The 27,867-nt window shown below is 41.5% G+C and overlaps 1 protein-coding gene across 5 annotated transcripts in view; it reads left to right on the top strand.

The window, feature by feature from the left end:
- Positions 1–27,867, top strand: part of ZSWIM6 (zinc finger SWIM-type containing 6) — a 92,925-nt gene that overhangs the window by 23,882 nt on the left and 41,176 nt on the right. For all 5 annotated transcript variants that reach the window (XM_083403668.1, XM_083403667.1, XM_083403666.1 and 2 more), the window contains 2 exons: positions 18,519–18,875; positions 25,409–25,557. In XM_083403668.1, coding sequence (XP_083259794.1) covers positions 18,519–18,875; positions 25,409–25,557 — 506 coding nt within the window. The remainder of the gene's footprint in view (positions 1–18,518; positions 18,876–25,408; positions 25,558–27,867) is intronic.

The raw sequence follows: 27,867 nt of genomic DNA, 5'->3' as shown, positions 1-27,867 counted from the left end.
AGGAGCAAAGAGTTAAGCATGTGCTTTAATCGTCCCTTTTTCAAAGCCCCAGGGGAGTCCCCCCTCTATTGTTCTCTGGTGTGAATAAAGCCCTTGACACTTTATTTAGGTTAGGTGAGGAGAGGGTTAAAGGTGGAATGGCTGAGGCATTATGCAAGCTGTTAAGCAAAAAGGAAGTGCATTACAAAATGCTGAGCTCAGTAGTCTGGCTTCCAGCCAAACCTTGCTTTCTTCACTACAGCTGAGGGCTTTCTAAGCTTCCCACCAGTGGGTTTATCTGAACTGTTTAGGAATGCTGCCTCAGCCGCCAGCTGACGTCAGCACAGGCAGTTCAGCTGAGGGCCAGGCCAGACTGACAGTGTGGATGGGAGGGGCCCTGTGTAGGCTGGCTGGCTGGCTCTCTGTGTGTGTGTGTATATATGTGTGTGCGCGCATGCACACACACACACACACACACACACACACACACACAGCATGGCAGGAAGAGTGAGGCTGCAGTTTCCTCTTCTGTAGCTGAACTCGGAACATTGGCGTCTTGCTTTCTTTATGACTTTTCTATGGAAACTTCATATTAATCTAGCGCTCTCAGTCTCCTCCTCTCTCCGAAACACTGTTTATTGGCTTGCCTTGATCTATCTGCGTGCTGCCTTATTTTTCTTGACATAACTCTGGAAAATGAGGCCATTAGAGCATTGATTTCAAGTGCGGCTCTTCAGGGGCTCGGCGAGGGTAGAGAAAGCAGGGGGCGAAGATGAGATTCCTTCACAACTAGGAGCTGTGGTGACAAGAAGGTTATTGCAGAGGTGTTTGTGCGTGTGCAGGGCAGATAGGAACTGTTTGTTCTGCTTGAGTTTTTGGGTATTCGCCTTTTTGGTTGGAACGTACTATGCCATTTTTGTATTCTCTCCCACCCACAACGTGACTCTTGCAAATGTTAAAGACAGACAGCAGCCTACGCTAGGGCTTTGGCTGAGCTTTTTGCTAAAGCAGCCTTCCAAAAGTGTCTCTTTATAAAATGTGTTTTGGCCACAGAAACAGAAACCTCCTTGCTATCGAGAGTTAATCTCCTTTGTCGCTTCTAATTTGATTAGTAGAATGTTATGTAGCTGAAATCTATGGTACAAATGAGACGTTTATATAGAAGCTACTTCAAAATCGGAATCCGTTTCACTGCTGAAACAAAGTTTGCTTTGCTTGCCGATTTTCAAACATGAATAGTTAATCAAGCTCCTTTCATCTTCATGACCCAGATTTGTGTGCATGCTCCATTGCACAACTTTTGAGAAGGAAAGGACAGCTGATGGGAAAATAAGGATTTGCAAGTACACTTTATGTCCATACGGTGGTAACATGAATTGCAGAGGTTGGCTATAAAAGGCATGGTTTAATCATTCAACAGTCGCATTCACAGGTTTAGAGGAATTTTGTGAGGCTTCAGTGGCTTCTGCCGTCTAAAAGATAGCCTGGTTGCTCCATGGTGTTTCACTGCAGCATTAAAAAAATGGAAAAATCAGCTGCATTTAGAATGAAAAGCCCTGTGCCTGGCCAGCACAACTCATGACCCACTGAGCCAAGTGTTGTCCACCAGTTGTTTTGTATTCCCAGTTAGTTACGTGCTAAAGTTGGCAACTGGCAGACTGGAAATTGTTGTGTCCTCTCCAAGCTGGGAACCCCAAACACGTTCTAAGTTGTGCCCAAACTTCTTCAAAGTTCAACCTGGCTTAGAATAGGTTCATCCACTTGCTGCTGTTACAGCTCTCTGCTCTTTCCCATTAAAGTAACTTAGTGATAACACGAACTGGTGTCTCCAGTATGTCTTTGAACCCAGCTAACCATCCCAAAGTTCCTGGCTACACAGCGTTACTGGAGCAGTATTTTAGGGCATGATGGAAGCAAGAGCATTCCATTACCACCTGCAGATGGGGTTTGGGGAAAGGGAAGAAGGCAGTGAGGAGGGCTTTGGGGGCTCTGGTGAACTGGGACAAGCACTCATGCCCAGTTCTGCTAGTGGTGGTTTGGAATGTGAAAGGTGTCCCAAAATTTGCTATGTGCTCAAAAATTGAACTACATGCGTGTGTGGGGAGGGGCAACGTGATACCTTTTAGAGGAAATTGTACTTGAAAAACAGATACTTGGCTGATTTTGCTTTGTTTACCAGATTGAGTTCAAAATGTTCGGACTTTAGACACATCTTTTGAGGACTGTGAAGCAGACAAACCCAAATGGTAGATATTTTGTATATGAAAGTACCTGGGAACTACATTGCCAGGAAACAGAAATCTATTCTGTAGGCAGGAGGGGAAGTCAGGGAGGAAAGATTCCAGTCCCTGAATTCTTGTATAAATTGTTCTGGGAATACCAACTGGCCGTCAAAATTCTAGATGCAAATTTTGGAAATTAAAAGTCTTTCCCGGTCTGCATCTGTGTTGGACTTGCCTTTAAGATGTTTTTCAGATGCCATTTTAGTTGTCTTTAAGATGTCACTTGTTTGCTGCCCTGGGCTTATTTGGGAGGAAGTGGGGATATAAATTTAATTAATAGTAAAATTCTTGCTCATGAGAAGCAGTGTCCTTTTTTGATCTATGTAAATGTTTAAATACATAAATGTGTAAAGCAGTTGGGAAAGAAGTTGAAGGTACTTGGTTCTCAACTTTATACCTCATCAAAGAGACTGTCCCAAGGAATCCACTTCCCTTTTTATTATGTGGTTCTTCCAAAAATGATGTTTCATAAAAGAGGAACTATCCTCCTCTGGTGAAGTTCATTCCAATAGGCTGCTCAGCAGCACCTTAAAGAAGTTGGACAACCAAAATCTCTTCCAGAATTAAAGCTTAAAATATAACATTTCTCAATTAAATGAGGAGCCAACTTACAGTAATGTCCATAAATCTGGAAAGCTGTAAAAATAGGACCACCTTTTTAAATACCTTTAACTAAATGGACTTGTTTTATGAAACACAGTTTTAATTTTGCCTATAACAGTGGTCTTGACTGCTCTCCCATTTCCTGTGTCTCTCTAGCAGTATTGGGTCCTTCTGGAATGCATATTGCTCCAGCTGCTAACAAGATGACAGACTTCAAATTCTTTTCTTCATTTTTTAAAGGGCCTTGTATGTCTAGGGGAGTTGCTTCGTGTGGTATCAAGTATCTTGCCTACAACACAAAGTTTCTTTGTCATAGTGAGTGAAGCTCAATGATCTTTCAGGCTGTTGAGGAAACAGGTGCCTCTTTTTTCTTTAAGCAGGGGAAAACACATTGCAGCAAGAAAAAAAAAACTTGTGCAGGAATCCTGAAGAACAGAACATCTCTGTTAAGCCCATTAAAGTGTGTGGATGAGAAAAGAATACTGATCTTAACAAATGTTCATGTGTTGGTAAATGAAAGGAGCACAGCTGTCTTCAGAAACTCAAGCTAGCAGAACATTTTGAGCCAGACTTGGTAATATTGAGGTCTTTCTGTTAGTATAGGGGAGCACAAACCCTTTTGCATAGTCAGTTTGCCCAAGGCAAGCTTATGAAAGTAAAGCCAAGATGACATTGTTCACCCTGTACTGTCAGCACTATTTAGCCTGTGGGGAAAAGAAATGAAGGTGTAGAACTCATAGGTACAAGGAGGAGGGAACATAGTTTCCTATGTTGTACTGATACTTGGAACCCTGCCTTCAGGCTCAATCAAGGTGCTTATTAGCAGCAGTTTAACACTCATTGCTCCCTGGAGAAACCATGCATTTTTCAAGAGATCCACCTCTTGCCTTGAGAACCACTATATTAGAGATAGAGCTGGAGAAAGTGTCTGGGTGGAAATTGTAAGAGAGAGAGAGAGAAGGTCAAGGCGATACACACAAATAAACAATTAAACCTTAAGGCCATGTTACCAAAGCAATAAACGAGCCAAGAGTAGGCATGGGAATGATGGGTTCTTGTCAACACAGGAAATACCGTATTTTTTGCTCTATAAGACTCACTTTTTCCCTCCTAAAAAGTGAGAGGAAATGTGTGTGCGTCTTATGGAGCAAATGCAGGCTGCGCAGCTATCCCAGAAGCCAGAACAGCAAGAGGGATCGCTGCTTTCGCTGTGCAGCGATCCCTCTTGTTCTAGCTTCTGAGATTCAGAATATTTTTTTTCTTGTTTTCCTCCTCCAAAAACTAGGTGCGTCTTATGGTCTGGTGCATCTTATAGAGCGAAAAATACGGTAGATGGAAATATGCTGAAATGTTTGATATAACCACACACGTCTTGGTAGCCTGATGTAACGCTTTCATTTCTCTAAGAGGGTCAGATGGCAAACCTTGTTGAACCAGTTTTGTAGACATTAAGGATCCGGAGATATCGAGTATTAGATTTCTGTGTATGCTGTAGCTCATAAAGTAATGAGATCTTCCTGTGCAACCACTGCATGCTGTTCCTAGTACAAAGTTAAGACCAGAGAATCCTCTTAAGCTCTTGTTGTGGGGAATAATGAACCATCTTAGAGAAAGACAGCCACATCTCATCATCTCTACCACACATGAGGGTAAGAGTCTTTTCCCTGTATCCCCACCAGCATGTGAGACCAGAGCACAGATGGGGCAGCGTCAGAGTGGCTAAGGTACCTTTGTCTTACCAATTTCAAGAAAGATCCCCAAACTGCAGCCAGGACAGATTTAAGAAGAAGTTGTTATTTCAAATTAGTGACCATTTGTAAACAGGGACAGATTTGGACCCCCAGAAGAAGTTTTCAAACCGCAAAGCATCCCTGTCATCAGAGATACCAGCATGTTATAAATAGAAGAAGTTCGCCCGATGGTTTCAGGTGTCGCATTAACACATAGCCTCTTGAAATTAGTCAAAGCTTGCGTGGCTTGCTGAGTGACATGAGGGTTGGTTGCAATGTGGTGAATTTGGTGTAACTGAAGCCAGGAAGATCTGATCCTTTGAAGTTGTTCTGGCAGTGGAGTAATAGTGATGGGGTGGCCTTTGACATAGTGTTTTCTAAATCTTCCGTGCATTTCAGTTTTTTTGAAAAAAATAATCCACTCATAATGCAGAACAAGGGATGATTAAGAAAAGGGAAATGGTGGGAGTTTCCTCCAAAAGCTTTCCACAATTGTTGTGCATACACAAACACATTTTGTTTGAAACCTTATAACCTGTTAGCAGAGCCATAGCTACGGTGGTGGTGGGGTAGCCAGGTTCTTTTTCCTGGATGAAGCCTCCAGAGGGGCGCCATTGAGGCTCCCAGCCTGTGTGTATGCAAATGTGCATGGGGGTGTGTGCCAAACGGGGTCTTTGACCCGGGTGAAATAAAGCCTGGCACACCTGCCTGTTAGTCTCTGGCTTAGTCATGTTGCCAGACAGGCTTCTGCATAACTACAAGCCGGCACCTTGCCCAGCCAGTGGTTTCACATTGGCAGATTGCCATGGTGGACCCTTGAAGCACCTTTATTCTTAAAACGTTGAAACCCACATGGCGCTTTGTGTCCAAGGGTCTTAGCTGAGTAGATGGTGTTGAAAAACAAATTTTCCCCTTGGAGAATTTGTCAGCTTTCATCTCCTTGTATTGGGGCAGGAAGTGAAAGAGCAATCTGCTTTGAAATACCTCTGAGGGTAAATGGAAATCCATGCAAATAGGGGAATACCATATTGATGATCCTTAGCTTTACTGGGAAATATGGTAACAATATCCCATCCTTGACTGACAATACATCTCAGCAGGAAATAGACTGCATCTTTGATGTAAAAGAGCCACACCACTAAATTAGAGGTGACTTATGGAGGAGCTTACAGTTGTTACCTGATCCCCCTTTGAGCAACCTTTGCTATAAAACAACCCTGTCTCCCACGTTTTCCCCCTCCCCACTGGTTTTGCAAGTGAGATGTAGCTATTTCTGATGAGGACGCGGGTGGTGCTGTGGGTTAAACCACAGAGCCTAGGACTTGCCGATCAGATAAATAGGTTCCGCTCTGGCGGCAAGGTAAATGGCGTTTCCGTGCGCTGCTCTGGTTCACCAGAAGCGGCTTAGTCATGCTGGCCACATGACCTGGAAGCTGTACGCCGGCTCCCTCGGCCAATAAAGCATGATGAGCGCCACAACCCCAGAGTCAGCCACGACTGGACCTAATGGTCAGGGGTCCCTTTACCTTTACCTTTGCACAGAAGAACAAATTTGGCAACAGATTTATAAAGTAAATTTATAAAGCTTAGAGTCCATGTAGTGTGGTATACCGTTTAGAGAGTTGGACTAGGACCTGGGAACTGCTAGGTTGGCAGGAGCAGGGACTGAGCAATGGGAGCTCACCACATCGCGGGGATTCGAACCGCTGACCTTCTGATCGGCAAGTCCTAGGCTCTGTGGTTTAACCCACAGCACCACCTGCATCCCAACAGATTTATACACCAGATTAAAAAGCTGGGCTTGCTGTGTCTTTCCCAGTAGCAAGTGGAGATGGGTATACTGAAGGCACCATTTTCTTTTCTAGCAAATGCAAATACTTGTTGGTTTTGGAAATCAAAAGAAATGTACTGAATTGCAAATGCCTGTTCCGGGTGTTCTTTGCCTGCACAGACAGTTCTGTACACATTACTAATTAAGCCAGAAGCTTCTCAAATGAGAATTGGTACATGTTCATTGTCTATATCACTGTGGAATGCTCATCCTCGAGCTTTTTTTTTTGGGAGGAATTGTGAACTTGGGTGTTGCCACACTAGTTTGTTGCAAAAGGTGCTGTGTGTGTCTGGCAGGTATCAAACAGTGTTGTATGTTTTGTGTCAAGTACAGTGGTACCTTGGGTTACATACACTTCAGGTTACATACGCTTCAGGTTACAGATTCTGCCAACCCAGAAATAGTGCTTCTGGTTAAGAACTTTGCTTCAGGATAAGAACAGAAATCGGGCTCCGGCAGCAGGAGGCCCCATTAGCTAAAGTGGTGCTTCAGGTTAAGAACAGTTTCAGGTTAAGAATGGACCTCCGGAACAAATTAAGTACTTAACCTGAGGTACCACTGTACTTAAATTGGGGAGGGGACATTTAGCTTGGATGGAAAGTTTAAATAAGTGATTATGGGGAAAATCCTGTAGTAGAAAAAGTTGGTATTTTTAAAGTAACGTCAAGTTTGCCAGCTCTGAATTTGAGGTACCTTAATAGTATAATTAGAATCCCTTTACCTGAAGCCCTGGTCTTCAGCTGGCAAGTTTTGACCCTGAACCAAGTCACATTCTGATCTAAAGTAGGTTGTGTCAGTGGTTGCCATCCTTGTTAATTTGTTTATGTTTTTAAGAAAAGACTGGGAGCCAGAGCAGACATAGGAGAATGGAAATCTGTTGTGTAAATTGAGTCCGTTCTGTTGTAGGTCGGGTGGATCCCGGGTCTGTGAAAGTTGGCTTTAGAAGACTTGCAGAAATTCTGAAGGTTGGTAGGGGCAGTATTGGGTAGCTCTTCCAGCTAAATTGCTTAAAAGTTTAGGCTTTGAAGAGATTCCACACAGAATCTGGTGTGGGACTTGCTTTAAAGGGTCAGGAAACCTTTATTAATGTTGTGTATGAACTATTGAAGAGTTCTTCAGTGGTGATGAAACAGTGATTTTCCTTCTACACTGTTCCATGGGGTTGACATCACTTCAGCCAACTGGCTTAAAACCTGTTTAAAAATGAGGTTTAATTAAGATATAGTTGGCTTCTGCTGACATGGACATAAAATCAATGCTTAGTTTGCTTGAGGAAAGACTATTTTCCTTTTGGTTCTTGGCTAAGTCAGATTTTTATTTTATTTTTATTTTTTTTAAAAAAGATTAGGAATTCAGAAAGCAGAACCAAATAGCCATTTTTAAAATTCATGTCCTCCAAATGTTAATTTGATGCTTTGAGGCATAAATGACCTTTCTAGCCAGCTCAAACTTGTCAAACAAAGGAGCGATAGAAACAAGCTGCTGTTTGTTCTAATACAACAGCCTGCTTCTCTGGGAGATTCTCAAGGCAATGTTGCCTCCCCCTTCTCAACAACATTAAATGAAACTTTGGCTGGTCCAGTGCTTGGAGTTTGGGAAAAGAAATGTTGACTGTATATGCATCATTGGTTGGATGGTGACGAAATCTGGACAAACTGAACAAATTGAGCCATAGAGTCCAACTTTAGAAGTACTAAAGACTTGAATAGTGCATCAATCCATGTCCACCCAAGCTGGCGTTTTTATGTGCAGTTATCTTTTAAATGGATAACAAAACAAGCCTTTTCAAAACTGTGTTTAAGGCAGGGCAAAATGATTTTTTTCACGACTTGAGTTACGCCAACAACTCACTTTGTTTATGGCCATTGTGTCCAGGAAGTAAGCTTTGCCACAGAACGCTCAGGGTGCTCATACTGACACACAGGGGCAAGTGATAAGTGAGTTTCTCCTGATAAAAGAATCTGCGGGATCAGTTTTGCCAGGTTGGTGGTAAAATAAGGTATATGTCTGAGGTCTACGTAGAACCTGAACAACTTCCTTTATTTTATCATAGCACAAGCATCTCTTAAAAGGATGTGTTGATGTGCTGCCTCAAGGCAATATTGATTTCCCCCCCTTCCCTGTAAAACACTTAAAGGATAGCAACATCTTCAAGAGCACAGCCAAGTACCAAAGCCCAGTAGCAAAATACTTATACGTGACCAAAGAATTGATCAAGGAAGCAAGAAGGGCTTGCATGGGGTGGGAAACGTGTTCATTCTTGTTAACACGAGCATCTGATTTATGCTTAGCATCAAAATAAAATTATGAATTTTAGGTGCCTCAAGAGAAAGGGGTGTTTTTTTACTCTTTTATTTCTGGTGGTGGTGTATTGTACCGAAACTAAAGGGCTATGCTGGAAGGACCATACCAGCGCGATAGTAGGAGGGCCATACAAACTAGTAGAGCAATTACTTTGCCTAAAGAAGGTCTTTGGCTCAATCCTAGGCATCTTCAGGTAGGCATCAAACGACTTTCTTCTGAAATGTTGGACAACTGCTGTCGGTCAGTGTATACAATAATCAGCTAAGTGGACCGATGGTCTGATTTGATATAGGGTAGGTTCATCTTTAATATCACTTAGCCTTTTTTCAGTACAGTGGTACCTAGGGTTAAGAACAATTCGTTCTGGAGGTCCGTTCTTAACCTGAAACTGTTCTTAACCTGAGGTACCACTTTCGCTAATGGGGTCTCCCGCCGTCGCTGCGCCACCACCACTCAGTTTCTGTTCTCATCCTGAAGTAAAGTTCTTAACTTGAGGTACTATTTCTGGGTTAGCGGAGTCTGTAACCTGAGGTGTCTGTAACCTGAGGCGTCTGTAACTTGAGGTACTGCTGTATATGAAATGAGACAATGAAGGAATGATTACTCAAATAGAATGTGCATGGCTTCACAGCCAGACAGGAGAACACAGGGTTAAAACTGGCTAGGATTTATTTATGTTTTTACTAAGTTGACCTGGAGATAATGGTGGCGGTATCCCATGCTATGCGCAGAAATAAAAATAAAAAATTCCTGTTCCTTGGAGGGTAGATGTTGAAGAGCAGGCTGGAACAGAAGACTTTTTCTTAATACAAGTGTACTGTGTTCATAAATCTTTGGGGGTTTGGAGAGGAGGGAGGAGAGCATTCAGTCACATAACTATCAACAATCTGAGCTGATACAGTCCAGGAATAGTTTTACCATTTGACATACTGTCTGTGTAGCCAGCCTCTTAGTTCCTGGAAGGAGGGCTGGAACAAGCCAGGATGCTTGGTTGCCCATGCATTTAAAACTGACGTTTTATTTTTAACCCAACTTTCTAGCCTTGTTTGAATCATTTTGCGTCAAGCTATTTCCACATTAAAGGCTTGCACTTATGGGCAGTGTGAATGAAAAAGTGATGTTGGATGTGACCCTATAGAATGGGCTTTAGATAATATAAGCAAGTGTTCTTCAAAATAATAGCATATTTCTTCGGTGTAATTTCCTCTGTATGCCAGCTAGCACATGGAGATCAGTGTGCCATTTCAAAGAATGTATAGATAGCTGGTGTGTGACCTCTTAGTTTCTTTTAATTGCAAGGTTTAAAAATAAAAAATAAAAAATGAAGGAACAATAAGGATCACACAAAATGAAGCTAATTTTTTCATGTACAGTTTTCTAGAATTCACCATGAAACTGGTTTTCCTGATTTCGTGTAGAATTGGTACAGTTGCTTTATCTTTGACAGGGAGTCCAAATACAAGCTTCTGTAAGGACTCAATTACCCACAATTATAAATTCAAGCACACACAATTGTATTTATTGCATCTAGTGCACCTTTCTAGAATTGATGCAATTCTATCAATTGCATATGTTTTAGATATCTGCATAGATAGTAATCATCTACATTAGTTAGAGGAAAAGAGTAAAACGGGATGCCCCCTTAACTATTTTGATAGTTTCTATGAATCCAATATTCAAGTTGACTAAATTGCATTTTATTAAAATTGTCAAAGATTTCACAGGGGATTGACTATGATTGCAGTCAAAATGGAAAAAACCCTTTAGCGATGCAATTTTTAATATTTATTTTGCTTACTCTTAAGGCGCATGGTTTACTAGGAATGGTAACAGATTCCCTTTTATCTTATTTTGATCCAGTACCAGGATAGCATATTAGGAAGCTTGGGAATAAAGTAGAATTTAGGAGTGAGGTCCAATTGTGGCAGCCCACTGACACAACAACCAATCTGCTTGCAGGAATCCCAAATCCAGTGGATGGTGTGGGCTAGTGGAAGTGTACACAGTGTTAACCTCTTGTATACTTCTGCTTGCACTATCACTTGCACAATGAAAATCACCTGTGCAAGCATGCCAGCTCTCCTACTTCTTGCACTAACCATTATGTTTGATCTATCCCTTGGTAATTAGTTTTCATTAAAACTGTGTGGATGTTGTATGCCTTGATACCTATTTCTATTCTCAAATATTACTTTTTTAAAAAATTAACAATTTCAACATAACAAAATATCAAAACATATCATATTCATTATTTTCCCCTTTCCCCCCACCTCTCCATCGAACCCCCCCCCAAGACTTCCCTCAGCTCCTCTCTCTGATTTCTCAACACATGTTATTCTCTTGCCACTGTTCTTTTCTCGGGGTTTCCTCATTCTTCCATCCCTGTGCTATCAAGACTCTTGCCGCTGTTGTATGTTATCGTGGCCTTCTAAGTCCAATGCTTCTTCCTTTTCCAGTTTTATACAGTCCCTGATCCATACCAAACATGCAGCCTCATAATATCTATTCTCAAAGATTTAAACAGTATTTGCAAAATCACAAACATAGAATAGTAGAATTTTATAGCTAGGAGGGAGGGACCCATAGGGTCATCTACTCTAACTTCCTGCAGTGCAGGAATTGAAATGTATTTTGTTGGATCTAGAGTTGGGATTCCATGTACGGACAACAGTGATCTATCAGAAGTTTTTGTTGGAGGAATAGGAGAGATTTATTTTTAGTGATTCCCTCCCCCATCCCCTGTAGTCCTCTGCAGCAACTTTTTGAGGGGTGTGGGGCCCCTGGCAAAATCAGTGAAAATCACCTCCCCTTTCTCACGTAAGTGTAATTTTGCTGAGCACAAGTGTAACATTTTATGCCCCTCCCCCGAAGTCAGTATAGACTGAAAACTCTTCAGACTACTTAAACAGTGTTTTTCCCCCCCTCTTGAGGAGCGTTAGCTGAACGAAATGAAGCCATTTAAAATGTTGGGTATAGCTGCTGCAGAAAAGTCAGCGTAGCTGCTGCTTTGGTAAACAGCTCTGTAACTAGATGCAGTAATGTTTGACATTAAATGATCTGGGCTTAGAATTATCCAATTGGAATACATTGTGCTTTATGGCTTTGAGCACCTTAAATTTAGTACACAGTACATGCGTTCAAATTATCACTGTAATAGCTTGAAAGAACAAATACACCATTGTACAGAATGCAAATAATGCTTATTAAGCTTGCAGTTGATTCTTTCTGATAGATGAACCAAATTGCTGTCGGGCTGTATTTACTTGCACACAAACAGATGTGATTTTGCTCAAAATCAAGATAATTACTCCAGGCGTAGTTGTGTGTGTGTGTGTGCGCGCGCGCACACACACACATGTATAGAGTAAGCAACTGTTAGGGCTGTATTTTAAATCATTCTGGCTTAATGAACAGACTTTCATGTTGCCCTTTTGAAGGAGGCAGGCAGCCTTACTAGTTTCACCAGCATAAAGCACTGGTACAACTGGTGAACTAGTTATTCCAGTTTGTGGGCTGAGAATTGTAGCTGTCGTTTAATAACACCTGAACATGCCTTATCTGGAAATTCCTTGCCAGCTCTTTGCCTACTCAAAACAGTTGTGGTATATAGCTGAGGGCTGAATTGGTCATTACATGCCCTCCCCATCTCCAGAGAAAGGTCCATTGGGAAAGGCTGATGAAGTAGAGAAGTAGGCGGGTATCTTCAGGCTTTCCGAGCTGTAAAGATGTGTTTGTAATAGACTGAGCACATTTCCCCCTGGCAGTTCTACGCATCACTCTTTCCCCACTCCCTCAGCTGCTTTGCATGGGGTAATTTACCAATCATTTCTGGTTGGTACTGCTTCAGTTTCCTACCGACATGATGCAGGCAGGAATGAAACCAATAATACGAAAAATTGTTCTCCAGGTTTTAGGCTCTCTCTCTCTCTCTCTCTCTCTCTCTCTCTCTCTCAATAAAAGCATTGGCGCTTCGGTTCACTTGGTGGTTACAGAGTTCTTTTGCCTTGCAGTTGGGCAATGGGTTTGTTACAGCCCCTTATGCTTTTATACCAGGTTTTTCATACGGTCGTTGTGTAACAGTTCTGTGTTTGTCGTGCATTTGAAATGAGTAATGGCTGGTTCTATAAGGTGATTTTTTAAAAAAATGCACAAGATACTAATACAGTGGTACCTTGATTTGCAAACAGCCTACTTTACGACCATTTTGGATTACGACCAATTCAAACCCGGAAATGCACATCCTGGTTTGCGAACTTTTTTTGGATTATGACCCTTTTTTTGGATTATGAACAATTCTTTTGGATTACAACCTGTGTTTTTTTTTGAGGCCCCATTGGCAAAAGCGCACCTTGGGTTACGACCTGTTTTGGTTTATGAACGGACCTCCGGAACGGATTATGCTCATAAACCAAGGTACCACTGTATTAGTGCATAAGCAGTTGTGAGCCAAAAATTGTCCCGCATCCAAGTTATTTTGACTACAACCTTTAAAGGACACAAGTTATTCACTTTGGGGACATAACGGGTATGTTACAAACAATGCTAAGAAATGGAGGCCTCGAAGGGAATAATTTTGAGCAATGTTACTTAGGAGTTCATGATATCCGAACAAGCAGGCAACGAACAGCATATAATCTGCACGTTGTGCGGCAGCTTTAAATATACATATTAGGAAAGAAGCAGATGCTTTCGTTGTGAAATTGACATGTAAAATAGCAGTCTCCCTCAGCAGGGTGCAGCTCTATCTGTGACTCCTTCACATGTAATGAATAGCTAATTTATGCTCTATAGTCCACAAGAGACTGGAGGGAGATGAGGAGTTGGGGGAGTGTTCTGGCAACCACAGTCAGCAGGATGTGGTGAGATGTGCTTTTAATGGAAGCAAATCCAAGGATACTTTGGGGGTGGGTGGGTAAGGGAGGGTTAATTTATAAAGAGGATTGCTCATCTGTTACTTTGTGTTAAATTTCATTTATTGCTACAAATGGACAGGCAGACATTTGTTCATGTTGCAATAAGAGGAACTGGCAGGCATTGGTTTCTGAATAATGGGGAGGGGGGAGTTGTGAGGAGATCTGCTGAGGAATTTGCACTGGAGAATGGACCAGTTTTCTCTCTTCTCATCCAGTGACAACTGCAGGCTGCTGTCCAATCGCTGTCACATGAATGCCCATCTGTTGAGGAGACCTCAAATTTCCAAGAGCTATATGAGCAGAGATACATTAAACCTCTCCCCTCTTTTTGTGAAAATAGGTTGTCAATAACTAGATACCTGACCCGCTAACCATGGTTAAAACCTAAATTATGTAATAATAGCATGAAATTTGTAGACTCAAATATAAGCATTTCGACACTCTCCCCTCTCCCCTTCTTAGAGGGTAAAGTAGTTTTTACAGCATCTGTTGTGATTTTGCAACCAAATGGTGATTCTGGAAGAAGAAAACAGAGGAAGTGTTTCGAGGCTCTTGTTTTCCGCAGTTCTTATCAGAAAAGACAGCTTTCTACTACATAAACAGGAAAGACAAGATAAAGTATTGTAGTAACCTAAACCTACAAATCTTTGTTGGACTGTGGCCTCATTCTCACTGAGGTGGCAAACCTATGTCTGGGCTCTATGATGCAAGGCTGCAGGCAGGAGCTCACATAACATAATGCTCCTTATGAAATTCATTATATGAATATAGTTCTTCAGAAGTCACAAGTGTTGCCCTTCACTTTGTGTGTGTAGGCTTTGATTGGAGTAAAGTAAAGGTCAAGGTGCTGTAGGGAGAGTGATATTATTTTGGAACAAACATTAATTCCTCTGCATGGAGACAGATCTTTAACATTGCTTTACCGTAGCTGAAAAGTATTGAACAGGAAGTAATCTTTGGCTCTTCTGGGAGAATAGAAACAAAAGCTGTAAGTGAATGGAATGGTAAAAAGAATGGGTTATTTTAGGTTTGTTTTAACATGTGATTGACTTAGTGAGGTGGCTGAACATTTCTTTCTACATCATAATTGTCTGTCTGTCTGTCTTTTTGTCTCTAAACTGATATTATGGGTGGTTTATGTGTGGCAGCTGAGAACTCTGTGACTTGGTTTGGCAAGTTCCTGCCAGTAAACTTTTTAGTTTTACCTATTGGAAGCAACACACCCCTTTGAGGAGCTCAGTGTGCGTAGTGCTGTGGCAAGGCAGTTAGAGAACATTGGATTTAGTGTAATGTCCTCATTTATAGAATCATAGAATTGTAGAGGTGGAAGGGACCCTGAGGGTCATCTAGACCAACACCCTGCGATGCAGGAATCTGAGTTAAAGCATCATGGAATTGCACTGAGCTGTGCATATTTGTGTATTGAGATCTACAGATCCTTACAGGGAAGGGCTGTAGCTCAGTGGTAGAGCATTGCTTTGCATGCAGAAGGTCCCTTGTTGAATCCTCTGCATCTCCTGGTGGGACTGAGTATTTCCCCCGTCAGGCAGTATAGACAATACTGAGCTGGAATGACCAATGTTCTGATCAATGTTTAGTCATCCAGTACAGGTTTAACGTTGAAGGGAGATGAGCCAAATTCTTGCTGTGCATACTACAGTGGTACCTCAGGTTACAAACACCTCGGGTTACAAACACTTTGGGTTACAGACTCCAATAACCTGGAAGTATTACCTCGGGTTAAGAACTTTACCTCAGGATGAGAACAGAAATCGCACGCCAGTGGCGCGGTGGCAGCGGGAGGCCCCATTAGCTAAAGTGGTACCTCAGGTTAAGAATGGTTTCAGGTTAAGAACGGACCTCCAGAATGAATTAAGTTCATAACCAGAGGAACCACTTTACTGGCTTTTTCAGCTGATGGCTAAGTTTGTGGGATATAGCAGCTACATGACATGAAAACTGATCAGGTGGAAGTTGAGAATAACAGGGGACTAGCAAAATGTTACGGAGTTCTGTCTAAAACGTTATCACTTGGCTTTGTATTCTGAACTTGGTTAAGGATGCAGCTGGTGATAATGAGAACAGGAAGTTCTGTCTCAAACAAATCTTACTTTAACCTCGGACATTATCACTTGTTTCCTCTGTGGCTGGATGTCTGGCCATTATCATGCTTGGTCCCAGTGTGTGGGGTGTCAGTCAGCCCTTGTGCCCCTTCAGAGAGAGCTTAGTTTAGGGTTGCCTGACCACAATGTTAGGCACTTGACTGGGAGCCTTGGTCTTTCCAGACAGCTGGAATTTTGAGGTTGGTGTCGTGTGACCATCCCAGCTCCTCATCTTGGAAGTGTTCGCTGCTGCGGTTTTCTGTGGCCTTTTATTGCTGTCTTGACTGGAAACTATACGAGGTTACAGTAAAAAGTAAAATTATACCAAAGAAAGAAGGATAACGTCCAGAAGAGAGAAAAACCTCCATATGAAAATTGCCAACAGCATGTATAGCAAGTCTCAAGTTGGCTAAATGTGTTTGTGTTCCTTCTTCTCTTGCTTAATCATTTCAATACTAGAGCTGCTTCGTAGTTGCTACAAGCCATACTCGAAGCAAGAGAGGCCACAGGTGTTCTTTGGGTTTGTATGAACCCTGTACCTGTGTTTCAGTACTGTATAGAGCCATGCAATATCCTCACAGTTAGAGAAACCACCACGGATTTCTCCTTGCCCCTCCTCTTCCCTCCCTGAAAATCTCCAGATGGGAGGGCTGTGGAGTGCTGCAGAGGAAAGGGTTAATCGGCTCAAATCACCTCCACCGTTAAGAGTCTCTGCTGGATCAAAGACCCTTCTGTGAACAGATGGAGCCCCTCCTTTTGTGGAGGGGAAACGCAAGATCATAGAATCAGAGTTGGAAGGGACCACTAGGGTCATCTAGTCCAAATGCCTGCAATGCAGGAATCTTTTGCCCAACGTGGGGCTTGAATCCACAACCCTGAGATTAAGAGTCTCATGTTCTACCAAGCCACTGAGTTGATATCAAAGCTTTGCATTACTGTAGATTGTGGTTGTGATTCTCCCTTCAGGACCAAATCCAGAGGCAGTAGCATTGGGAGAGTGTTTTTGCCCCCCTGGTGGCTACATTATGGGGTGCCACATTTAATACCTCCATGAAGCCGCTGGGAGTGGTCATCAGGTGTTTTGGGATGAGGTGCCATCAGTATGCTGATGACACTAGCTCTACATTTTCATAACATCTTTTTTAGTGATACTCTTTTATCTTATTTGTAAATCAATTTGAGGTGTTTTTTTAAAAATACATTCAAGCAGTATATACATTTTATGAATAAATAAAATTAATTGAATGTCTTTTATGTTCAGGAAGAGATTACTAATTGAAAATTATGTGGGAAATGGATTGGATTCCTATGGGCAGGTAGAGAACCAGTGTCACTCCAAAAGGAATTCATGAATCATAGCTCAGTGCTTTATTTCTCTTCCCTTTCCGTTTTGGTTTGTCTTGCCTTTCACTTCATTAACATTCATTTGCTAACAAGACACACCCGAAGTTACTCACATCAATCTTTTGTTTCACAATGCTTTGGACATGCAAAATTGATACCCTTTATTTAATCTTTGATACTACTTATCTAATCGTTGGTACAAGAGTTGTGTTGGTACTGTGACTGGTTTTATTTGAAATAGCTTTTAATACATAACTACAGGCTAGGACAAATCTACAGTCGACCTTTGTGGGCAGAGGACATTTCAAAAGTGGATTAAATGTGCAGTAAAAGTGCACTGTAGATCCTTTCCTGGATTGTATTACTTTGCATTGCAGGCAAGGTATCACATATTTAAATGCTTTCCCCACAACGAAGTCTATATGATAAATTTAGCACAGCACAGAACGGTAGGATACGTTTTCCTACCTTGCATGCAAGTTTTCTGAGTGCAAGGGATCCTCTTCTGCATGGGGGAGCATGACGTCATGCAACTTTCCTCAGTGACATATACATCCTCACAAAAGTGTTTTGCCATAGTTATGATGGTGTAGCTTGGCTTTTCTCCTCCTCCTCCAAAGTCTGTGCTGAAGTTGCAGTAGGCATATGTGGTACTTGAAGGCCAATGTTAAAGTTTGTGTAGGCCTATTAGGAGTAAATGTTATAGCAAAAGGATGTTCTGCTAACTGCACCCTACCTATTTTGGCTGCATGCACATTTACACAAGGGAAAAATATGTATATGCATCATGGCCATTTCACTCATGTGCATTCTTCACTTAAGAGCACTGCATAACTAAGATTAAGTGTTTGTGGTATTTCTAGGTCTGAACACATGGGTAAACTCATCAGTGATCTAGAAATGGTTATTTCTTCCTGTGAAGGTGTATTCTCATTATCAGGCTGTGAAACAAATATAGATGAACAGCATAGAATTAACTGAGTAACCCCTACAGAACCACTGAAGATTGTTTTGACATTCATGTGAACTCTTCTTCTTACTTAAACCAGTTAAGTCCTGCCAGATTCCACTGATGGAAGGTTCTAACTAGTGTTTGCTGTCTGTGGAGCTGGAAAATGTACTGCCATGAGAGTTCTAAAGTAATGGAGGCTTAGCGCACTGGCCTGTTCAGTCTGTTTCCTGTTTTTTTCTGTAGTCATTTTCTACCACAATGACTACTTTGTGTGTACGAAGCTATTTATATGCACACTGTTCCTTTGGGTGACTTTTAGTGGCTGCTGCCGAAGACCACAGTTGCTGTCTAAGACTGTCTCTATTTAAAACTTCATTCTACTTGTTGATGAACTACAGTGCTTTTCTCACTTAAAATGGCAATCATAGACACTTGACTGAATTGTCCTTTTTTATTCTTTTGTTTCTTCAATGAACAGGTTTCCACCTGAGTGGCACAGTGACGGAGCCTGCAATGCAATCGGAGCCAGAAACTGTTTGCAATGTAGCTATCAGCTTTGATCGTTGCAAGATTACCTCAGTGACCTGTAGCTGTGGAAACAAAGACATATTTTACTGTGCCCACGTCGTGGCACTTTCTTTGTACCGGATTCGCAAGCCAGATCAGGTCAAACTGCATCTTCCCATTTCAGAGACTCTCTTTCAAATGAACAGAGACCAACTACAAAAGTTTGTACAGTATTTGATCACAGTGCACCATACAGAAGTTTTGCCAACTGCTCAGAAATTAGCAGATGAAATCCTTTCTCAGAATTCAGAGATCAATCAAGTTCATGGTGAGTTAGCTTTCTGTACAGCGTACAGGCTTACTGATATTCTTCTATCTGTGGTGATGTACTGGACTTTCTTACATGGATTCACCTGCAAGTACAGTTACAGCAATAAAAGACACATTTCACCTTGGACTACTTTAGGCAATGCAGTGAAAGACTTGACTGAAAACAGCTAGTAAGGAACGTTACACACACTTTTCGGAAGGATGATCATAATAGGCCCAGCTAATACTGGGAGAGGATATAATACGTTCAGTTGCTTGAGGTCCAAGCAGATATGGAATTGTCAGGAACAGGACAAAACAAAGGGTGGCTTCTGTAGCTGCTTAAGTGCATATTGTGTGGGGAGGCAGTACTCTGAAAACTTCAAGTAGTGTCTAATGCCACCACTGTGACATGCCTGGATGGAGAGCAATACTTGACCCAACCATGTTCCAAAGGTTGCAGATGATTGCGACTTCATAGGGTTTTATAGGCATCCTATGATAGTTCTTGAGGAACTATAGTGTAAAAAACTAACAATGGTAGTTAGTCCCATAAATAACACAGGAAGGATTTTATTTGGAACATTTGTATACCAGATTTCAGGCAGTGTATAAAGGTAAAGGTAAAGGTACCCCTGCCCGTACGGGCCAGTCTTGACAGACTCTAGGGTTGTGCGCCCATCTCACTCAAAGAGGCCAAGGGCCAGCGCTGTCCGAAGACACTTCCGGGTCACGTGGCCAGCGTGACATCGCTGCTCTGGCGAGCCAGAGCCGCACACGGAAACGCCGTTTACCTTCCCGCTAATAAGCGGTCCCTATTTATCTACTTGCACCCGGGAGTGCTTTCGAACTGCTAGGTTGGCAGGCGATGGGACCGAACAGCAGGAGCGCACCCCGCCGTGGGGATTCGAACCGCCGACCTTTCGATCGGCAAGCCCTAGGCACTGAGGCTTTAACCCACAGCGCCACCCGCGTCCCAGTAAAAAACTAACAATGGTAGTTAGTCCCATAAATAACACAGGAAGGATTTTATTTGGAACATTTGTATACCAGATTTCAGGCAATGTATAGCATGGAACAAATACACAAAAAAACCCCACCCTCCTCAATTAAGACAGCAAATGAAACTTTAAAGCAGGTGGAAACTTTCAGTAAATCAGTAAAATCTGTTCAAATACCTGGGTAAAGAAACAGAATGTTTGGTAGCTAAATGTTAGACTTCTGGACACGTTGAACTATTTTCAGGGATACCAGGGTCCACAACATGACACACGTGAGGCTGAGAAGACACAGGGCTTTTGCCTAAATCTGCATCTTCATCTTAGGAATGTCTTATCAATAAGCAACATAACAATGAAATAAGTTCACAGTGATGACTGTGTAAACACAGCCTTAGAAGTTTTCTTGTACCAGGACTGTCCAAAATATAGGCTTCTGGAGTCCTCAATGTGGGGATCACTGGACCTTTTGCGTCACTCTGTTTTAGTTGGAGCTAGAGCTAATACACATAGAAGAAAATATAACTCAGCAATGGATAGCACAGGGTTGTTCAGCACCAGTATCTCCCATTGTTCCCTATAAATTAGCAGCTCATGTGTCAAGGAGTATGCGATGCATAAGGCAGCATAGGGATTTGAACACGAGCCTTGTGTATCACTTGCTTTTTACACCCAAGAGGGAAGGGTGTAGAGTGGTTGGTGGTGTGCAATGGATGTTGAATGACAACACTTGTTTAGGGTACCAGGAATGGATGAGACAGCTGTTTTGGCATATTTTTAAGGGTTATGTTAAAGTAGGGTTTATATGGTGGAGAATTGTCATCTGTGGGAAGGAAGGATCCTTTGGGGTGCAGTAGCAGTGGTGCCAAAAGAATTTGGAGTGGCAATATATGGAAAGGAGTCATATTGGGGTTGAAAAGTAAGGCGTATTTTGTAGAAGCTAACTGGGTACTATTTACCAAGGCAAGGGATTTATTCTTAAAAATGTTTATGTTGCTCCAGGCATCTGTGAGGTGGGGAAGTTGGCTTTTCAACCATCTTGAGTTCTGACACCTCTCACCCAGCAACCCACCCCCCTCATTTAAGTATCTCCCATTTTAATTATTCTGTATATATGAATATGTCCTATAAAGGGTGTGTAGAAAATGCTGTTGTCTACATGTTACAAATAGCCTGCCTCATGGAGCACTGAGCTGCTACCATAGAAAGGCAGTGTCCCACTGCCATATGCTCCTGAGATGGATTTCAGTCTCTTTATGGAGGTGTTTACAGAGAGGTTCTCAAGATTTCATGGAAGAAACAAGTTTTGAATGTGTTGTAGAGCTGTGTCTAGATACGTTGAACCTTTTCCGTCTCCATATGTGTCATTCTTTTAGTTTTTATAACTAAGCTTGACAAAAACTAGTCAGTACTGAAGTAAAAAGTATGAGGAAAAGTCTTTGTTTCAGCCTTTAATACGGTAAGCTGTACTGTCTTGATTGTGATACCCATCCCTCATCTGAAAACTACATAATAGTTGACTTGTGGCAGTAGATTTTCTTAGTGAACTTTGTCCCCAAAGAGGTATACAGAACTTGTTCGGTTGCAGCTGTTGGAATTATTTGAACATCAGTCATGAATATCAGTCATGCAGCTGATAAGATGGCTACACTGACCAGAGCTGTTCCGATTCTGCGCATTAGCTCCTTTGCAGAAAAGGGTTGAAATAATGACGTCCTACCTGTGAACCTGGATTTTAAAGCACAGCTTGGCCACATTCAAATTGGTAGATCAGGCAAATAATTCTCTTGTTGTGGTATTTTAAAAACAAAAACAACACTGGTCAAACTGTCCCTGGAAAGACTTAAATGTCACATGTTTTTCATTAGGTTTTTTTCTTACAGTTTATCTTTAGAATGCCACCAGGATGCTTTCAACAGTCTTAATTGTTCTATCATAAACTTTGTCCTGGGACATTTATAGAATACTGACTAGAAAAACTCAGCACATCTTTATTTTCTTGCTGAAAAGGTTGAGCGGTATTTGCAGCTCTGATTACCCAGTTCTTTCCCTCCCCTGCCCTGTAGTTATCAGAAAGGTACATCTCCATAGGGGATACCATGCCCATTCAGTTATGCAGTTACCAGCTGCCAATGTTCATGATACCGGTATCAACCATGTAATGCTAGGTGCTGGGAATTTCCACAGAGTCACACCACCACAGTTTTGGATCCCTCAGCCTCAAATTAAGTAGTGCAGCCTTTCCCAACCTGTCTTGAATGGAGCTGATGGAAATGTAGTGCAAAACATCTGGAGGGCATGAGATGGTGGAGGCCTGAGCTGGTGCTTAGGAGTTAACAGTTTCAGGCACCAACTTGAGTTCAGAATGAGACATTCCAGATGGCCTTGGCCTGAGTGAATGTGTGTTGTTCAAGATATTTCATAGGTAAGTTGAAGTAGTTGAAATAGTCTTTGAAACTGTGGAATATGGTCTTGAAAAAATGTCTAGCTAGCAAAAGGTAGGCAAAAAAAAAGAAAAAAAAAATTGTTGTTGTTGTTGTTTTAATGGCTGAATCTCATATATATGTTATGGTGCATCCTAATTTGACTAGGTGAATCACCACAACTTCAATGGAAGGCATCTTAGAGCCAGTGTATTACAGCACCCAAGACTAAATTTTATAAAACTGGTTTTGATTCATTGCTACACTTTGATTAACTATTATTTCTGTACACTGCCTTGTGAAGGCAATGTACATTGAGAGTTGGGTTTAAAAATAATTTAATAAAAAACAAATTAAATACATGGAATGCATTGTGAATTAGGAAGTTAAATCTCATTAACTCACTAGGTGGCTTTAGGCAAGTCACCACAGTGAGCTTGAAAACCAACTCCTCAACACAGTGCTCAGCTTTATAAAAACACACACATGACATTTTGAAGACACGAGTCTAGAAGCTAGAAAATCAGCAAGGGTGTGGAGGAATAATTGGTGTTTTCCATAATATGTCACATATTATGACTGTCTCCAGGGCAGAAGTCATGGGTGTGTGCTTGGTGCACTGAGCTGTTAGCTCTTGGGGAATATTTGTTTGTTCCTTTGAGGCTAAGATGGCAAAGCTGAGAAAATCAGAGAAGTATGTAGATGAAACCTTTAAGGATGTTGACAGCATCTCAGCTATCTCTGGCTTCTTGGAGGCATCTGGGCTGGCCGTGGTTTGACTCAGAATGCTAGCCTAGCTGGATCCTTGATGTAAAATAGTAGACATTGTATCATATTTTCCCCTTAACCCCCCAGCTATAATATGGTGCAAATTGCTTCAAATGCATTATTTCTCTGAAGACTTAGTGTTTGTTGTTTACCTAGAACAAGTTTTGTGAATGAGCCTTCAGCCTAGCGTTTTCAATACAGTATAGAGTAATAGACTTGGGAGGAACCTCTGAGGTCATCTTGCAACATACTTGTGAACATACAATGTTTTTTTCTAGAAAAACCAGTTTCCAGTACAAAGATTTCTTAACAATCCAATGGCATCTTTATATATTGCCTATCTTCCACACACTGGTTCCATACACTTGCAAGTTACTGCAGCATAATCTCAGACAACATTATGAAGATACATGATGCGGTTCCTGCCCAAAGCTAAGCAGTTCTTGGTTCCTGGCCAGGTGAGTGTGTTCTATGGGAGATGTATGGAAGCCACATGTGCCAACCTGAACCTCTTAGAAGGTGGTACAGGAAACCAGCAGAACAATTTAATATCTTTGGTATTGTGCCAACATGATGATTGCCATATCTAGTCCTATAGTTCTAAGTGTTTTATGACAACTGTGCAAGAGCACAGCTTGCTGTCACATACATATTTTGCTGCTGTTTATCCACACTTGTACTGGAGCAATTACTTGTTTTCAACTATTTGCAAAGTAGTATCAGTCTCTGGTGTTGTAGTGCCTTGTTACCATGGCTTCCCTTAAAGAAATGTTTTTGGACAACTTTCAAGTTGCATCAAGTATATACTGATGGCATGCATTAAAAATGTCTTAAAATGCCACAGAAGGGGAGAGAACTTTTAAGCAAGTTTGTTTATGCCTTTAGATGTGCTTGTTTGATTCTGAAGGCGGTTAATTGGGAACACTTTCTATAAAGCCCTAAGCAGGAATTGTTACCGTGTTTGAAATGGGTGCTGCCGACGTCGTTTGGAGAAAGCCTAGTTTCATTTTCATACATGAAGAGGGTCAAGAACTGTCTTGAAGTCTCAAGTGTTTGGTCCTCTTAGTGTTTCTGGTGACATCTGGCCTTTGAAGCTCTTCAGTGAGTTTCTAAGCGAGTGCAACAGTTGTCTGCCAAATTACGACAGATATGTTGTGCAAATGGTTGGAACACTGTGCTTGAAATATCCAGGTTTTTGTTTGTTTGTTTTTAAAAAGTTGGTACTAGTAATTTACACTTGAATGTGGCTTTTGGCTTGTGAGGTAGAGAGTGTTGTTAGGACTAAGGCCAGAGGGGTCCATGTTCAAATCCCCACATGGCCATACCACTCATTGGGTGGCCTTGGGCAATTCTCAGCCTCTTGTAGGTTGGTTGTGAGGATACATGGGGAAGAACAACACATAGTGTTTTGATTACAGTATTATAGATTTATGCTAAAAAAAGGCAATAAAATGTAAGCATAAAATCAAAAACAGAATAAAATTAGCAGCAGGATAAATCCAGGTTTAAAACCAGAAAAGAACAAGAACAGTACAAAAGGTTTTTTAAAGCACTAAAAAAATTGAGATTGAAAAGGGGGAAGGTCCTTGGGGAAAAGGGGACTATAAATATGGCTACATAAAATGTTGGTGAGAGGTGTATCCATATAAATGGTGTGTCCAATGTCAGATCAATACTATGAAAGGCTCTTTGTCCAAGTGTGTGCTTAATGAGGGTGATTACTGGCTGTGAAAAGACCCTTTAACTTGCAAATCCATTTTAACTAAGAAAAGAGACTATGCATGTTTTCTTTGGCTTTTTCAGTGTTTGCCAGTATCCCCAGCTGTTAATCCATATCAAGCATAACAAATATAAGATAGTGATCTTATACAGAGTCATACCACTGGCTCTCTAAGATCTTGGGCATAGACCTTTCTTAGAATTGAAAGACTTTTAAGCTGAGATTCTGGAGGCTGAACCTGCAAAGCACGTACTCAAGCAGTACTGTCGTCCTATATCAGGCTGTTGCATGTGTTCACCTTTTTAAAACATTGGCTCTGTGTTCTGAGGTTGCATGCAGGCAGGCTGATTTTCTTTTTCTTTTAAGCACGCCTCTCCAGTCACTTGGTGTGTTAAAAGTCACTATGTCTGTGTACAGTGGCCTGATTGTATAGAGCCAGTAGCTAGAAGTCAGCACCCATGACTGCAACAACAACAGAGATTATAATAAGAAATCATTCATAACTTCACCATATTTTGAATGGGAACAGCTTGATCCCCATGCACCAAGAATACCACTCCTTTCTCTTTCTCTCTCTCTCTCTCTCTCTTTCTCTGTGTGTGTGTGTGTGTGTGTATGTATAATTTTTCTCTTGTGGTTGTAGGTGCTCCTGATCCAACAGCTGGTGCTAGCATAGATGATGAAAACTGCTGGCATCTGGATGAAGAGCAAGTCCAGGAACAGGTTAAACTCTTCCTCTCCCAGGGTGGATACCATGGATCAGGGAAGCAACTCAATTTGCTTTTTGCAAAGGTAGGTAGGAAGGAATATTTGTGGCTGCCATGAATGCTCCATCCACACACTGCCTGTTTTCAAGTAGGCCCTTTCAATTGGCTTGCTTCTTCCTTAATGATGTCCCTGTTTGCTTATTGGAACACTGTTTGGTATTACTACTAAGTGGTCTCCTGTGGAGGAGTGCAAGTCAATGTGACTTAAAATCAGTTGTTTTTCAGGCTACCAGTGGTTTTGGTGTCAGTATATGTAAAGCCCCCAACTGCTAAATGGGGAATACAAGGGCTTTCAAAAATAAATCCAACGCTCTTTGTTGCTAGGAAAATGTGGCTGTGATGTGTTTTTAGGACTCAAAGAAAGACATGCAGTGTACCCCACAAATATTTTTTTAGAAGCTTGCAGCTTTGAAGCCTGACTCATGACTTTCCACATGTTTTGAGCTTGCACTGAAGAATTAGTACATTCAAGTGAGAAGTTTTAGTATGAAAGTGGAATCATTTACGAGACTGGCTTTTTTTTGTTGTTGTTCTGGATGTTTGAGGTAGTTGGTGTTGAAAACGATAGTCCAGGCCAACCCATGCTAGCTCTCACTCTCCAGGTAATGGGAAGGTTTTGAGCTGGGCTAAGTAAGATGGAAGTTCTCCCCCCAGGTCACTGTGTTGCCAACAGCCTAAGTACGACAGCTGCAGGGACGAGTCTTTGGTGGCCATCTTAACAGACATTTGCATGCTGTTCCATGCTTTCATTAACAGGTTTATACAGGAACATCATATATTTTTTTCTGCACAAAGGTTTAGAAATGTGGCACAAGTAGAAACTAACGGTAGAAAATTGGAACACTTGTCATCTGCTTGAAAGGCTGGCATAGTTGACTCAGTCCAGACTGGGATGTTGAAGTCAGGAGTCAAGAGCCAAGTAGGAGCCTGAAATTAAGCTCAATTCTTTGCATGGAACTGGGGCAGATGCAGTTAAAGCTGCAGGTTGCTGGTGTTAGAATAATGTAATGTCAAGACAGAGTGGAGGCAGCAGACCTGTCCCAGATCAGTGTGTGCCTTGCAGCTGAAACAGGGCACCAGTCACACTGAACAGACTGACAGAAGCCTGCAAAGACACCTATTTCTCCTTCAACCCAGTATTTGAAATGGATGTTAAAATATACAGAACCCAAAGGACAAATGTGGGAGGAGAGAGTAGGGAGTATAAAACAAAACAAAACACATGAGTGTGTTCTTTTCCCAGTATGTCATAAGGAAACTTGGGACACTGATGCACTTAAGCTGTAAGAGGAGAAGATGTGTCGATTATGTGTCTCAAAGAATGATTCTTCCAATGCATAGTACCTTTGAGATGGCATGAAAAAGCACAAATTTCCTTCCAATATTATGAGGATTAATTTCCTGTAGTTTTTCATATTAAAATACGTATTGCAGTCCAAACCAGGAGCGGTTGAGCCTGGAAAAGAGGAGACTGAGAGGAGAAATGATAGTCATATTCAAATATCTAAAGGGCTGTCACATGCAAGAAGGAGCAAGCTTTTTTCTTCTTCTTCTCTGGAGGCCAGGACCCAAACCAATGGCTTCAAGTTACAAGAAAGGAGATTCCGACTAAACATCAGGAAGAACTTTCTGACAGCAAGAGCTGTTTGACAGTGGAATAGACTCCCATGAGAGGTGGTAGACTCTCTTTCCTTGGAGGTTTTTAAGCAGAGGTTGGCTGGCCATTTGTAATTGATGCTTCAATTCAGATTCCTTCGTTGCAGGGGGTTTGATTAGATGACTCTTGGGATCCCTTCCAACTCTGCAATTCTATTATTCTATGTACATTTGCTCATTCTATGATTCTGTGTACATTTGCTCATACATTACTATTTAGGTAGCATAATTGCACAAAGAAAAATTAGTTTGTATGTGAATATCAGCATGCATGTTCATACTTTAATGTGAGGGGTTTTTTTTGTATTCTGCACATTCATCAGTGCAGCTTATTAGTACCATCTATCTACTCCCCTTCCATGTGTATTAATTCTGTATTTGATGTGATGGTGGCAGCTCATAAAATTGTATAAGAATATTGTATCCCTCCCACATTTGGCATATTTTGTTCATTTCCAGTAATGTTAGGTATGCTGCTATCATGTTAAAAACAAATTCATTTACCTGCCATTGGCCTTCTTTTTGTGTAATTGGAGAGTCAAAACGTTGAATCTAGAGGATGATCACATTGAAAACTCCATAAGAGAACACAATTCCCCATATCTCAGTATGAGATATAAGAAAGTGGCTCCTTATATTTTCAACACTCGAAGTTGCCTTTTATATTTGCCTACTTTCC

Source organism: Podarcis tiliguerta (assembly GCF_965153285.1).
Source record: "Podarcis tiliguerta genome assembly, chromosome: 11".
Lineage (NCBI taxonomy): Eukaryota > Metazoa > Chordata > Lepidosauria > Squamata > Lacertidae > Podarcis > Podarcis tiliguerta.
This window is presented reverse-complemented; position numbering and strand designations above follow the sequence as displayed.